The sequence below is a fragment of the Bacillus rossius genome, chromosome 10, assembly GCF_032445375.1.
Source record: "Bacillus rossius redtenbacheri isolate Brsri chromosome 10, Brsri_v3, whole genome shotgun sequence".
Taxonomy (NCBI): domain Eukaryota; kingdom Metazoa; phylum Arthropoda; class Insecta; order Phasmatodea; family Bacillidae; genus Bacillus; species Bacillus rossius.
Genome location: NC_086337.1, coordinates 2,520,269 through 2,535,574, shown reverse-complemented (window position 1 = coordinate 2,535,574; position 15,306 = coordinate 2,520,269). Strand labels below are relative to the sequence as shown.

The window sequence follows — 15,306 nt, the reverse complement described above, 5'->3', positions numbered from 1 at the left end:
CACATTTATACGTAGATTGTTTCCTTCTTTATGTTTAAGAGGATTTTTTTTATGATGAGATGATATGTTTATTTTTCTGGATTCTTCAAGTCGGTGCAATAGCTGTTCTTATTTGCAGAGTGCTTTCTTTCTCACAGCATTTTTATTGGTACATTACAGCACTATGGGTGTGGTTTCTCTGCTGTGGATTTTCGTTATGGTTATATATTGATACTCTTCAAGCTGTTGTGTGATGTGGTACTTTATTTAATTAAATTTGATAATATATTTATGTTAGCAAGTATCTAAGTATGTCTAAGTGGAAATAATAATTGTAAAAAAAGTGACCAGAATTATGTATACCTTTCTTGTGAAATAAACAATTAAAGAGTATTAATATGTTACTATATACATCATTAAAAGTACTGAGAAAGAGGACCCATCTTTATAAATATATTTTTTTATTTAACCAGTAGCATACCACTGTAAATATTAGTACAATACATGTGCTATGCATGTGGCCTAGAGGGTAGGATGTTTATAAATGCCAATTATTTAAAATTGTTTGTATACAAGTATTTTCTTTCAATCTTAACTCACACCTTCCTTGAAAATACACAAAAACTATCACTATAGACTAAATTTTTTAAGATAAATTTAACTAAACCTTTTTAAAAAATTCAAAACATATTTTATTATTTAATAAGTAAAGTATTGAGGAGAGCTATCCTTATAAAATTTTGTATATGCTCCACTATTACCGAATCCTTATAACCTTATAAGCATACTTATAATACTATAAATAATCAAACAGAATTTTTTTTAATAAACTTACTTTGCCTGTATCTATTCCTATCCTTAGAAGAATGTATTTATTATTATAAGCTATACTGGACATTAAAGAGTATTCCAAAAATCTACCACTATAAGCATATATATCACTAAAAGGACTTAAAGATAATTCTTGTGCATGCTTCTAATGCATGTAAAGGAACGTATCCATCAGCACACACCCAAGATGGCATCTTTTTCTATTCAAGATTTCATTGATAAGCTTCTTTTCAAAAAAGTAAATTGTACTTGTTACAATTCAATAAAAAATAAGTGTGTTAAAACCAAATATTTACACTCCAAAGCACAGCACACAGACCTCTTTCTTGAACACGAAAATGTATACAAAATGTGAACACTAAAGTTAAGGCCCATTTTAATTCTAGCAAGTAAGTAATAAAGATAAATAAGAATAGTCAGTGGTAAATTTTAAGGAATAAGGGCTGCTGTCCAAAAGACAGGAAGAATATGAAATGTAATTATACTATGCATGAAGTCAGGCAAGGACAAACGAACAGGCGAGGAAAGCGGACATATTCCAGCTCAGCCCGTGGAGAGAGATCGTCTGTCCGAGCACCGAGACTAGCAGTTGTGTGCAGTTGTGTGCAGTTGTGTGCAGTTGTGTGCAGTCTGACTTGGCAGAGGCGTGAAGCATCACTGACAATCTATCGCGTGGGACTAAAGCAAGCATATTTGTTGTGCAGAGATCACTATCTACGGACACTCACCAAAAATAGTTTTGTTTGTCTCCACAACTGGTATCGAGTTACACTTTGGCAATACTTCTTCATTAATATTTTGACTAACAACAAAAGAGGAAAAATTTAGCAACTAAGTCAATGACTGAAGCTCATTCCAATTTGATTAGATATTTAGGTCTGCCATGTTATCACTCATTTTATAATGTCAAAGCACTGACTTCTGTACAATAATAAAAAAAAAAAGAAGAAGAAGTAGCAAACATTTTTCTAGGTTCATTTCTGACGTATGGCAACCGGACTAATGCCATATGATTTCACAAGCAAATAGCAATGGAAACCATCACTTTCAAGCATCAAGATCAGTTAAGATTGGAATGGTGATTATTAAATAAACAAATAAAAACAATTTATTAAAAAAGATGTATTTGTGGAGCATGCAGGAAGTGCTGCGGTCAGAGGAGCCGGTTGGCCGGGCGCAGAGAGTGGCGCGGCGCTCCGGGCTGGTTCTCCTTGCCGCGCGGCGCTCCGGGCTGGTTCTCCTTGCCGCGCCGCACGGCCGGCTCCTTGTCCTGCCGACACAGCACGCCAGCGTGTTCTACACATGTAACTATGTCAACAGGTTGTAATTATCTGTAATAGCATCACGGGCACAGTTCGGCTGGAGCATGAACACGCTCCGGCGCACGTAGCAACTCTCCCCCTCCCTGCCCCTGCTCACCCTCCAGTAGCGGGCCGCCCGGTCGCTCGGCACGTTGTGATATGGCAAAATACTTGTTTTAGTGGTTAATAGTAACGTATCAACACTGCAAAGTATTGTGTATATGTCACACAGACAACTGTGACCATGTGCGTAATTCTGTCTGAATCTCTGTCTTAGAAATACATGTCTGGACACTACAATACACAGACGGTTGATTGCAATGCGATTGTTTCTCGGTTATTCACAAAACTACTTGAAAACCACTATGGTGTCACCGGTAAGGCCGTGCTGTGAACGAGCAATTTAATTTACAAACTTTTAATACCAAAAATGTGTAACTATCGACATTTTCCTTAATTTTTTATCTGTATATTTTTGTATATTTCATTCAGTTACTAAATCAACAGCATCTCTGCTCCAGTGCGCGGGCGTGGGCCAACAGGCAGGTTCCAGACTGAAGTCAGTTGTCGGGATGTTCGGAATATAAATAATTTAACAAGCAAATATTTATTATATTAATGGCTTTTACATTTCAGCTTTAGGATGTTTGGTATAAAATAAAAAGTAAATACATTTTAAAAACGTTTAATAATAACAACCAAATCATCATCTGAAACAATTATCTAACTAAATGTTTTCAGAATGCTAAATCTTTAAAGCAAAATATGTATTCAATAATCATTAAATCTTCAAGTAACAAAATAAAAATGTACCTTACAGCAAAACAAAATTTTTTTTCAAGGCAGCTGCAAAAGAAACTTGTCATTCAATTTTCTTTGTAAGCACTGCACCACACAGTTCAGTCAGTATGACAAATGGATCCTACTAATATTATAAACGCGAAAGTTTGTAAGTATGGATGGATGGATGTTTGTTACTCTTTCACGTAAAAACTACTGAATGGATCTGGATGAAATTTGGCCTACAGCGAGCTCATAACCTGGATTAACACATAGACCAAATATTATGAAATTCTATCCCTAAGGGAGTGAAAAAGTGATAATTGCATTTTATAATAGAAAAAAATCATAGGTAATAGACATACAAATAGTGAGTGAGTGTCATTTCTCTATGTCTGACACACGATCATACACATAGTAAGGTCGAGCAAATTCATATTTTTCTCCTTGGTGAGACCAGCCCGCTTAGTGGAGCTCGCAGCGGCTAGCAAAATAAAGGTGCTAATAACAGTTTTGTTCTTAACTTCGTCAATAGATAGAGTTGCCATGAATTTTAAACGTAACATCGTTTGATGTGTTTGTCATGTCTTTAAGTTTCGTTTGTTTGTGCCGTATGCGTTCCTATACCATTCATCCAATTGCGATGAAATTTGGGTGAGTTGTTATGCAGATGCCCGTGAAGCTTTCTGAGACGGTATAACTATTTTGCAATAGTTGGAGCACGAATCGTTTCAAAAAAATGTGTTTATTTCATATTATATAGCGGTACTTCGACTGTTTTTGTTTGTATAAGTGCGCACGCATGACACAATTTATTTAAATATAAAAGAGAGTCAGAGATAGAGTGATGTAGAGAGAGACAAGTGTAGGTAGCGAGGTATAGAGAATGAAATGGGTTAGATAAAGAGATATATAGATGTATAGAGCTATATAGAGATTTATATATAAAAGACATAGATATAGTGGGAGGTATATATGTATAAAGATATATATGTATAGAGATAAATATATATATATATTTAGAGAGATGGATAGATGATTTGTATATGTGTAACTACTTCAAACATATTAAAAAACAAAACTTAAGAGTGCGTGATACATGTGGTTCCGAGCAGCAAAATCGACGTTTGCGGTGGAGCAGATTCTGTAAATACCATTACATAAATTGGATTTTGGTAAAATATTATTTACAGAGTAAGCATGGATCTTAAAATGTTATTACTCGAAATTTCGGTATGCATCTTATTTTATTAACTAATTATTCCTAAAAACGGCGAAGTTTAGTAGACAAATGCTAGTATAATTTGATTGGAAATGGGAAACAAAATAATAATATTATACAACACATATGTGTGCATGAGTTAGAAACAGCAGGATGCATTTAGAAGCAATACCAGCTGAAAAATCTGTTCCGCCGTAACCTTTGTAATCGGTAGAGGAAGAACGAATTTTACACATCGTAGTTCACGCGTCCACACACAGATGTCGGGCACTCCGCACGCAGAGGTTCATTGCAGTAACACGTAACAGATGTCGCACATGTCGGAGATCGTCACTACTTGTTTTGTTGTATCGCGCTACCACGAAGCCACATTTTTAAATTGAAATAGGTGGGAAACGCTGCAATTGGTGGCAATAAGACGCGTTTTAAAAAGAATAGTGACAAAGGAAACCTGCTTCTTTCTGCAAGGCGGAAAAATAAAAGTTAGGTAACTTATTTTTAAATTGATGATATTAGTTTGTTTTTGATTCCAAAATCTTTAAAACGAGTGTATAAAACTTTCCATGTATCTGAATATTTCAAATAACAGCAGCGCAGAGACTGTGGCATCCGAGACCGGCCGCAGCGTGGGAAGATAGCGCGGGAAAGGGCGGGCGACGCCAGTGCGCATTCCACGTTCACACGCTGGTGACAGTAGATAGGACAAACTGAATCCTTAAAAATGAGATCATACCATGTTTCACCAACATCGGAAAAAAAAATTACAAGTTTTGATCTCTTTAGTTTATTACATAACCAGTTATTATAATTACATACGGCCATCTTTGTATTGTCTCGTGGTAATAATGGGATTTGAAAGTAAAAGTATATTATTTAAAATGTCACTGAAAACTAGATGCTGCGTGGCATTTTGCCGAAAACGAAAATTAGAGCACGTTGGCCTGTCGTTCTCCATATTACCTGCTAGGGCTGCTACTGTAGTTTTTGAAGTTGAAAATTAAAAATAATTAATAATGGAATGGAAAATAAATATAATAAACAGAAATAAAATTCATTACTAAATGATCATCAGTTTCAATCGGGCTGTATAATTAATTTAGACTTTACTAGTGCAGAAAAATATTATATAAGTACATACACTTGTTGAACCTTACGCTAGATAAATTGGTGGTCATGTGGGTAAAGGCGTCATAGCTCTTTTCCCCCTCGTTGCAGTAATAGTTGTTAATATTTAATGATATGTTGTTTATAACGACAAAATACACACAAGTAATACCAAATATATTTAGTTCGAAAAGTTAAAGAAATAAAATGGGGGGGGGGGGGGGGGGGGGGGGGGGGGGGGGGGGGCAAACGGGCCAGCCCCGATTTTACAAAGGCAGCGATTTTACGAATGCCATCCTTGGAACCGTGAGCCAAAGGCGCCCATACCCATGAGCAGGGTAGGCTGTGGCCGCCTCCCCCAGCTTTCAGGAAGAGGAAAATATGTATAGGTTTTTGAAGATTTTTGGCAAATTGTAATTTTTGACACTTTTTGTCAATTTTTTAGAAGGTCTGCCCCCCCCCCCACAAATGATCATATAGTCTGACCCCCCCCCCCCCCCCCTACAAACTGCCATATGGGCGCCCTTGCCGTGAGCATACGTAAAATCGTGGTTCTAGTATTATTAAAATGTGGAAACTAACAAGTTCTAGTGTTGTCACAAAAAACGAACTCGAACCCAAATTTATTGACACAAACTTGAACCGAACTATTTCAAAGTTCGGTTCGAGTTCGAAATTTCGAACGTTCGCACAGCCTTATGCAATACAGTAGAGCACTCCTCAACCGGAATCATTGGGGGGAGGTCTATTCCGGTTATGGGAAAATTCCGGGTAAGGGGAGTTGCGGTAGGGAGGCAAATAAAAAGGCCTTTACATGCTGCACATATTAACATATATGTATAGCCAAACTTCTACTGTAAATATTTTCCACAGTTATAAAACCATACAATAAAAAATATGTAGATCTACAAGTACTGTTTTCAAAACGTACCGGGTCGTAAAACTCCGGGCTGGTTGAATAACCTTCATTATAGCAAGCTGGCAAGCGGGTGTTTCTTATCTCTGTGGGTGGGTGGGGGCGTGTGTGAGCGAAGAGGACGGGGGAGGTAGTAGGACTACAGCTACAGTGTTGTGTTACTTCTGTGTTGACGTGCTAGTGATTCACACTTCCTGGAGAGTGTATAGTCACTGCCACGCACAGTTTACATTTCACATACACAAGAATAACACTCCAAGCATCTCGTTTAAAAACACAGAGATAGAAAATACAGATAAAAGTAGACTGTTTAACCATATATTAAAGTATAAATATTTACATAATACATATTTGCACACTAAATTATTGTCTACAAACTGAAAGCATCACACATTGGAAGTTTATGTTACTCGCTATCACGTGTGTCAGCGTGTATAGTGGGAGTCGGTGTACATACTCTCGGGCCGGCCGGAATTTTCCGTTTACTTGACATAGTGAATCAATGAAACTACTTATAGGATAAATATCTTTATAGTAATTCACGTCCTACGCGAAAACCAGCGGTGTATTTACGCAATGCACGGGAAAGACAGGCTATAATTAGCTCTCTGACAGACGTGCGCGCGCGCGCCTACATGTACAGTCAGGCAAAAGCAAAAACGCCTCGTTCCAGTGCGGAAATGTTTTGGAGGTGTTTTGTAATGTATTAATTTTTTTGGAAAATTAGTTCCGGATATCGGGAGTTCCGCTTATGGGACTTATTGTTGAGGGGTGCTCTAACTGTACTACTCTTGAAATGTCACACGTGAATGGAAATTTATCAAATAAGCGTAGCATAGCAATTATATATCGCTTCTATTAAAAACATGATTTCAGAGGATTTAAAAACGGCTATCCAGGACTCTTTTTGGTCATTACATATTTTCTATTGCTACATCTGGACACACATTAATGTTAATTGTTGCTGACATCACATAACACAGTATAAACAAATACTAAACGTCCAAAATATATACGGCATACAACTGCATTGCCAATTCACTATCTAGCACTAGCGGCCGGCCGAGGTCGACGTGCGACCTGAAAGATAAGGTGTAACGCTGTAAGCAACTACCGCGTCTACCATAAAAGGCAAGTGAATGGGTGTTATGGGTTTGACGGAGGGGAAAAAGGAAAGGGAGGAGGGCATCGTGTTGTGAGGTTGTACGGGCCAGCAGATGTTTTCCTCAACTGTAGTTCCGGATAACTGGATGCCGGATACACGGGGGAGGAGTACAGTTTAATAGAATATTATAATTACATCGTAAAATGTTATTGGTCACGAAATGTTTGTATCAGTACGCGGTGTAACATAGTTACACTTATTTGTAAGTGAGGAGTATTTCAAACTTTTGGGCACGGTAAACGAATCTTACGAGCTGCTATAGCTTCAATTATTTTATGTGTACAACTTTTGGTGGTGAAGCTTTTATGTTTTGTGCGAGTACATTACAATAATCGTAATTTTCACCGCGACTGGAGAACATTGTAAAAAATCTCACGTGTCTAAAAATTTCATAAATACGCATGAACAGATGAATAGAAAACAAATTGCAATGGCTACTAAGGTACTATTCCATCTTTAACAATTAATCATTAATTTGTGGTATCATATGTGGTTTTCTACTAAGACTATGCTTTATTTCAAAATAAATTTTTACGTACTTTATATAGTAAATTTAAAAAAAAAACTTATTGGTGGAAAATAACTCGAAAGTTTATGTATTTTATCGCTCAAAGACTTGTTGGAACCTACAGCTTCGAAGCAATTTGATACCCCGAAAATCTTAATGAAATTTAAGAACAGTTACTAATACTTAGCTAACCAACATGGAGGATTTTGGGCTCTTTTGGCGAAAAACCGAGACTGCCTAAAATGACTCATGCAAACTGAGTCAATAAAGGTGCTTCACCTACACCATTACAGACATCCTGCACTACGCCAAGAGACCCTGACCCTTTACCCCATAACACGTAACAGTTTTGAAATATTGTATTTCCCCCAAATTTAATGTTACTGACAATATTTCATTTTCGTGACTTTTTATTAATACATACACGACTATGTGACCTTGAACTTTACTACATACCCAAATGAACCAAAAATCCCCCCCCCCCCCCCTTATATACGCCCATGGACCTATCGTACTGTAAATTCATTTCATATAATTTTCTTAAAATATAGGTACTCCATAATCTTTTATATTTTCTGCACACATTACTTATTATTTTGTGGATGCGATTTGTAAAACTTCGATTCTTGCAAGGGCCGAACACGGAATGTCAACTTTATAAAGTATTCTATATACATTTTTAAAGTTAGTAATGTATTTTATATATTATATGTGTAAACTTTCTACTGCATTCCATATAAATATATATATATGTAAACTTTCTAATGTATTCTATATACGTGTATCTAAAACATACTGACAAATTCTGGCAGAATATTCCTGGCGAAAATACAAAACGTAAACCTGTGTACCATACTTTTCTCGTCAATGGATTCGGAGTTTTGAACCCCCAAAAATCAAATTTTCTTTTTCTTGAATAACTTGCACAGCGTCTGATGATTTTGTAGAACGCAAATTTTACCACTAGATACGTAGGTTGTAATGAACATCCTTCAATGAATATAACTGCATTTCTGTTTTAGCACATTTTACCACCTGAAAAGCTAATAATAAATAAAAAAAAAACCGGGGCAGGCATACAAAGCACGTTTTCAAGGTGTAAAGTTTCCTTTCTAAAAAAAAATCATATGCCACAGTTTACTTACTGATGATGTTAATTTCAAGATATGGAAGATTCCATTTTCGGAGGTTCGTAACTCGATTTATGAGTAAAGTGGTTATTAGGCTTTCGTCTTGTATTCTTTCCAGAAACAGCCTGCCGAAGTTTGTACATGTTTTAGATACACGTTGTGTATATATGTAAACTTTATATGTATTATATATATATATATATTATATAGACGTCCCTCGGCTTTAGGCCCCTGATTTCCCGTTCATGTAATTGTCCTGTTGTGCCCGTACTGCTCTCGTCGGTGAGGTGTGGGTCCAGGCCGACGTGGCCGGGACCGGGAAATACGGGACCTGGAGGGAGAGTGAGGTGGAGAAGAATGTTGGTAGGCTGTCGCAAGGAGAACACGGCATTGACGATTTCACGAGCCTCTTTTATTAACGTCTTAAAGCCTGCCGCAGCCTGGCGGAACCGTCGCGGAGCAAGCGCCCTACCCGCGGCGACCCGGACTCCCTGAAGACGTACTGTTCGCGAATACGTTTCAACACGAATTGAAAAGTTCTCAAAGCAAAACTGGCCCCGTTAGAGATGACACGGTGACGAAGCGCTGTACGTACACGGCCCGTTACGTAATGTCCCTTAAGGCGGCGAAGGTTCAGAAACCTGTAATAACACGTTCGCGTTCCAGAACTCTCAGCTGGACACGTCTCCCGAAAAACTCGTAAATCTAGCACGTTGATGGTTCGCGGAGGCAGCTCAGCTGCCGCGGCAGTCTGTGAACTGAACGAACGACTAGCCACGAGCGCAAGGTACGCGCCTCACGGAGCGGCGTACACGTCTGTCTCCGCTCGAGACCAGGACACGACTGACTCTCCCCGCCCGCCCGCGGGCCGCGGGGAGGGGAGGGGAAATCGGCCGGCGTGGGAGAGGTCCCGTCCCGCGGCGCGCCAGGCTGTGGTTACATATTAACATGGCGAAACCCTTCAGAAAAAGTTACAAAATTATTTATACAACTTAAACGAGACATTAATCAACAACGAATTTACACAAGAATTAATAAATAAATTAAGTTATTTACATACTTTTAAGACCCGTGATCGTTTGAAAATATACACACACAGAATTACAATTACACAGAGAAAACCTCACTGGCATGCTAGGGCGCACGCGGGTGCGTCCCTGGCCGTCGCACTTCACAGGGGAAACAATGGAGAACGTTGACGAGGCATAACGGCCTGAAGGAGCCGAGGAGACACTTGGGTCGACGTCAAAAAAAAAAAAAAAAAAAAAAAAAAATTATATATATATATATATATATATATATTAGTGCTCAATAACCAAGAGTAAACTTACTTAGGTTACGTTAGTGAATCTATGGCTATGACTAGCCTATGGAAAGAAAACGCTACGTAACATGAACGGAAAAAATATTAAGTAAAACATAATTTTTCACTCAAATTAATTACAACTTTCAATATTAATTTTCGATGGGCTATTTCGTGGGCACCTATATTGGAAGGCCGCGGTGTGCTAGGGTTAATGGCTGTCGCTCATTAGCTGTTATAGTCTCTGTATCATATTTAGATATACGGTAGCTTCAATTACAGAACAGCCACTGAGCGACAGGCAGCAAGCCCTCCCACACCTTAGGCCGCGGCCTTCCACCATAGACGGTCATGGCTCTTAACGACACATATAATTTATTCTAATATTTGCCGCAATGTAGATACACTACTTAAAATATAACAAGACTCTCTGAAAAAGGATTGAACCCAGGCCACCGCGAATGCGAGTTTAGTAATTGTACCTTCAGAGGTAGTATATAGGTGGGTAGTTACCACGACCATGTTCTACGTTATATGAGAAGAGACATACGTTTCCTTTCTGTAGCGAGAAGTTGGCTCAATTTCAACATACCTAACACAATGATAATATAGTGAACTGTAATTCAATTTCGAAAAACCGATATGGTAATATTTTGTATTCAGAAATAACTTCCATTGAGATAAAGTCCATGTTGTCCGAACTTTGACGTTCACTTTTTAAAAAGTTTCTGGCAGTCCAATAGTTTTCTGGTAAAATAAGATCTTTGCTATCCTTTTCACAGAGACCTTTCTCACAAGCTAAACGTCAAAATTCGTACAATGAAATAGATTATAGTAGTTCTGTTTAAATTATGATTACCAGTTGTGATTGCAATAATAATAATTTATGTGTGATATACTGTAATGCCAGTAACATTGACTTTTAAGTTCACTTAATTGGTTACGGAGCAAATATTATGTTGATTGATAAAAAAAGGTATACCTAATTATACACAACATACATTTATAAAAGTTAACTTAAAGTTAAAATTAAAGTATGGACATTTGGATTTACAGAAAATATATAAACTATTATCTAGGTCCATTGCGGAAAAAAAAAAAGATAAATTCTTGTTTGACTTTTCTTAAAATCAAAAACGTAGACTACACGGACTTCACGTTTTTTTTTGTAACTTCGAAACGAAATTTGGAGAAACAATTAACAAATTTTCATTTAGAAAATAGTAAACTAGCAAACTGATTAGGATAATATTTCCTGGAGTAATTCAGCTTCAGTTGCCTGAGCCAGTACCTATTAATTCGGGTGCCGGGACGCCGGCCAGACAGAGCGGAAAACTGTTCCAGCCTATCAGGACGCGCCATTGGTATTAACGTAGGGTGACCAAATCATAAACTTGAAAAAACGGGACACATCCAAGGAGGGTTTGGTGGCGATACTCTCAAGCTAAAGGGGGGTCCGAGGCCTCCATCGAGCATAATCATTGAAACATGCTCTTTTTTTATGCTAATTTTAGACCTATAAATATTTTTCAATTTACCTATGAATATGTATTTTAATTTAGATTGTGAGGCGTATAATAAATATAAACAACAATTTTGCTGTGAATACTTATTTATTATAAGTATTATGACATACTTCAAAACATAATTAAACAAGATAACTAAAATTGTTGGTAAAAGTTATGTTAAAAATCTTTAGGATTTCAATTGGGGATATTTTTTCTTTCGTTCCAGCCAATTTTAAAACCTCTTTCTTTTCCAATATAAAGTTGTAAAAACTAGAACAGTCCATTTTTAAATTGTACAGTACCTACAAGATTGCAGAAAGGGTATCCACTCCCATCTTGTTCCTTTCATCCGTCCATTGAATGTTCAACTGTCGTGAAGAGGGGAAGACGGCCCGAGGAGAGGCGCGACAAAAGTGTATCATCAACCAAACGTAAATACGGGACATTTAGGCGTCCCGGGAGACTTTTTCGGGACCCCGTGTACGATCGTTAAAAAACGGGACAATCCCGTTTTTACGGGAAGTTTGGTCACCCTATATTAACGCCACCTCGCGCGATAAGAGCAGAAAAAGTTGAGGTCAAGCCGATATTTTGTAATGCGGAAAGTGCCGAGATCGCCGATTTTTCAGAATTGAATATGCTGTTTGTTATCTTCTCAAACTATTAACAAATTATGTTGTGTTTTATTCTCTACAAATCAACAGTATATTTGTTACAAAACACGAGTCAGAAACGTCAAGTGTATTAAAAAAAGGTATAAATAAGAAGTTTCGTTCTGCAGTTGTCAGACAGATGACAATACTAAACTATTAGGTATGTAGTGTAGACTTGTATCTAAAGTTCTTTTTTTTTCTTTTTTTTTTTCGCTTGCAGTAAAATGTAAAATAAACATGAGTGATAATTTTACTTTGTAATATTTTATGTACCAGAACTGTTGAACGGTTTTTATTTAAACGAAGTGGTGTTGTATCACACAGTAACATCCACAAAGCGTAAAGGTTATAAAATGGACGCCGAAACAGTTAGGCATAAAATCGGCGTTCCTTTAAACGAAAAAAAAAAAAAATATCTATCCGCTCTGTCTGGTTTGTATGAAACGGGCGTGATAGTCCAGTGTCGTCTCGTGCTTCTCAGCACATCACAAAGCCGTTGCCTCGACTGCTTCAGCTGACTCATCTCACCCTATCAGCCGCCCTTCTACGCCCTCACCAGGTGCCATTCCGTTTTCCTACTAGTTCGTGGGATTTCCACATGGTGCAGTGCCGTACGCTCTTCTGGCCGAATGCAACGCTATCCTACGAGGAAAACATGAACCACTTCAACTGACCATGCGCGAGAAAATATTATCTCCCTCGCACTCTTAATGAGGCATTGCAATGCATGCCGAGCATTAGCTAGATAATGGAATCTTTTCAAAACATATTAGTAATCTCTTATTTTTCAGCTTTTTTCTAGAGTGCTTTATAGAGTCTAGATTACATACAGACCACCAATTTTTAGATATAATATATCTAAAATTTGGTGGTCTGTATGTAATCTATACAGGTAAATAACTATGTATACACTGGCAGAACAAAGTCTGTCGGGATCTGAAAGTGATATAAATTATTTTGCACACGGACATTCAAATTAAGAAGACAATAACTGTCTACATCTGATTTCGAAAAAGGTCCCCTTCACTCTGTGTTCAGCCCGGGCAACGCCGGGTACTGCAGCTAGTAGAAAATAAAAGAAATCCATCCTTGACACAGTCTACAGTCTTAGGCAGATTTGGAAGTTCCTACTGCTTCTGGAAATGTTCTGGAAACTTCTATAAACTTATGGAACATTTTAAGAACTTAATGCATATAACATCCTATACGTTCTCCAATATTACAAATTGATCGATTAAACATTTTCTTATATTCCACGCCACAAAACGGTTTTAAAAGATTTTAGCTCAATGCATTCAGCTCTGAAAAACATAGAATGAATTTCATATTATGCCTAATAAGGTATTTATGCATTATTGACTTTCAAACACTATTTTTCACACCGTACACTAAAAAATGGTCACACAAAAATTTCTTTGGACCAAGGTTTAAGATAGTTAAAAATAAATTTAAACATATTGAAAGGAATTTTTGAATTTTTTATCAACTGCTGTTTTTAGAGTAGATATTTCTTCTCATCAAAAATTATTTCAGCCAAAGCTTTTAGATGATGTTCAGAATTTTTGCAATAAATTATTACGGATTTGATAGTATAGCTACTCAAAAAAGTTATGATTTTTTTGTCTTTCAACTATTTTTTCCACCCCTTGTAGTAATGGCTGTTCACATAAAAATTTATTTCAGATAAATGATTTTGACAATATAAATAAACTTAAACTAAAATAAGAATGGCTTTGATAGTGTACATGGTACAGAAGTTTTATTATTTATTTTATTCCCACATGAGGTTTTTTCAACCCCTTGCAGTCTAATCAAAAGAAGTTTGGACCAAAGTTTTAAAGTTTTAGAAGATTTACAGTTAATTGTCTCTCTCACACACACACACACACAAATATATATTTTACGGTTTTACAATAAATAAGAACAGATTTAATAGTGTACATGGTATGAAAATTGAGATTTAATATATTTCTACCCTACTTATTTTCAACCCCTTTGGGGCAATTGTTTTTCTCATAAAAATTTGTCTCAGAAATCTTTTTTTGTTAAAAATTATAAGATTTACAAACAATTCAAATGGATTTGTTAAGTGCCTGCTAAGAGAGTTATGAATTCTTTGTTCTTAAACCCTTGTTTTTTCCACCCCTTGCTGTTATGGTTGGTCGTTTCAAAGATGTATGTATTCAGAAAATGGTTTTGGTATTACTCCTAAGCATTATAGTACATTCAAACGACAAACGACGCAATATTTGTCATACTATGAGGGTTATCCTGATTTTTTTGATCAAAAGACCTTCCCCATTTTTACCCCTTTGGTGGAATTATGCCCATTAACAAACTCTAACAAGATTTTTATTACTATATTTTAAGTATCAGTTTGGAAATGATTTGTGCAAAATTATGGCAGTAATGTGTCCATAAAAATGTTACACACACTCGCACGCACACACACACAAACTTTTGAGTTGACGATGGTTTAGGGGGTCTATGGAACATAGATTAAATAAATTCTATTAAAATTTTCCTGAAGTCGCACCACGGCAATGGCTACAATATACCCAAGAATCCACAAATTAAACAAAATAGAAGAAAAAAGTTATGCATAGAGATTAACCCACGAAACAAAATAACATAATGTATAAACATACAATCAAAACTAACAGTAACAGTAAGTCATGTGCACAAGATTTGACCGTCATGTTTTTGAACCTAGAGCGCATTACTAATGTTTTCTTCCTTCCTTTACTCCAGCTGTTTTTCTTGTAGCTTGCGGTGAGATGCAGTCCACCTTTATTCCATCTCCTGCACTCATTCTTCTTATTACTCATATTCCAATCCATCACTTCTACATGCACAAGAATGTTGACAGTGCTATACCACTGTATATACACTTTAAACATTCATTT

General features: G+C 36.8%; 1 protein-coding gene across 2 annotated transcripts in view; it reads right to left on the bottom strand.

Annotated features, from left to right (window-relative positions):
- Positions 1-1,917: 1,917 nt before the first annotated feature.
- The window catches only part of LOC134535715 (hyaluronan mediated motility receptor-like), a 69,915-nt gene continuing 56,526 nt past the window's right edge, over positions 1,918-15,306 (bottom strand). For both annotated transcript variants that reach the window (XM_063374919.1, XM_063374920.1), the window contains exon 5: positions 1,918-2,080. In XM_063374919.1, coding sequence (XP_063230989.1) covers positions 1,964-2,080 — 117 coding nt within the window. In that variant the 3' untranslated portion in view covers positions 1,918-1,963. The remainder of the gene's footprint in view (positions 2,081-15,306) is intronic.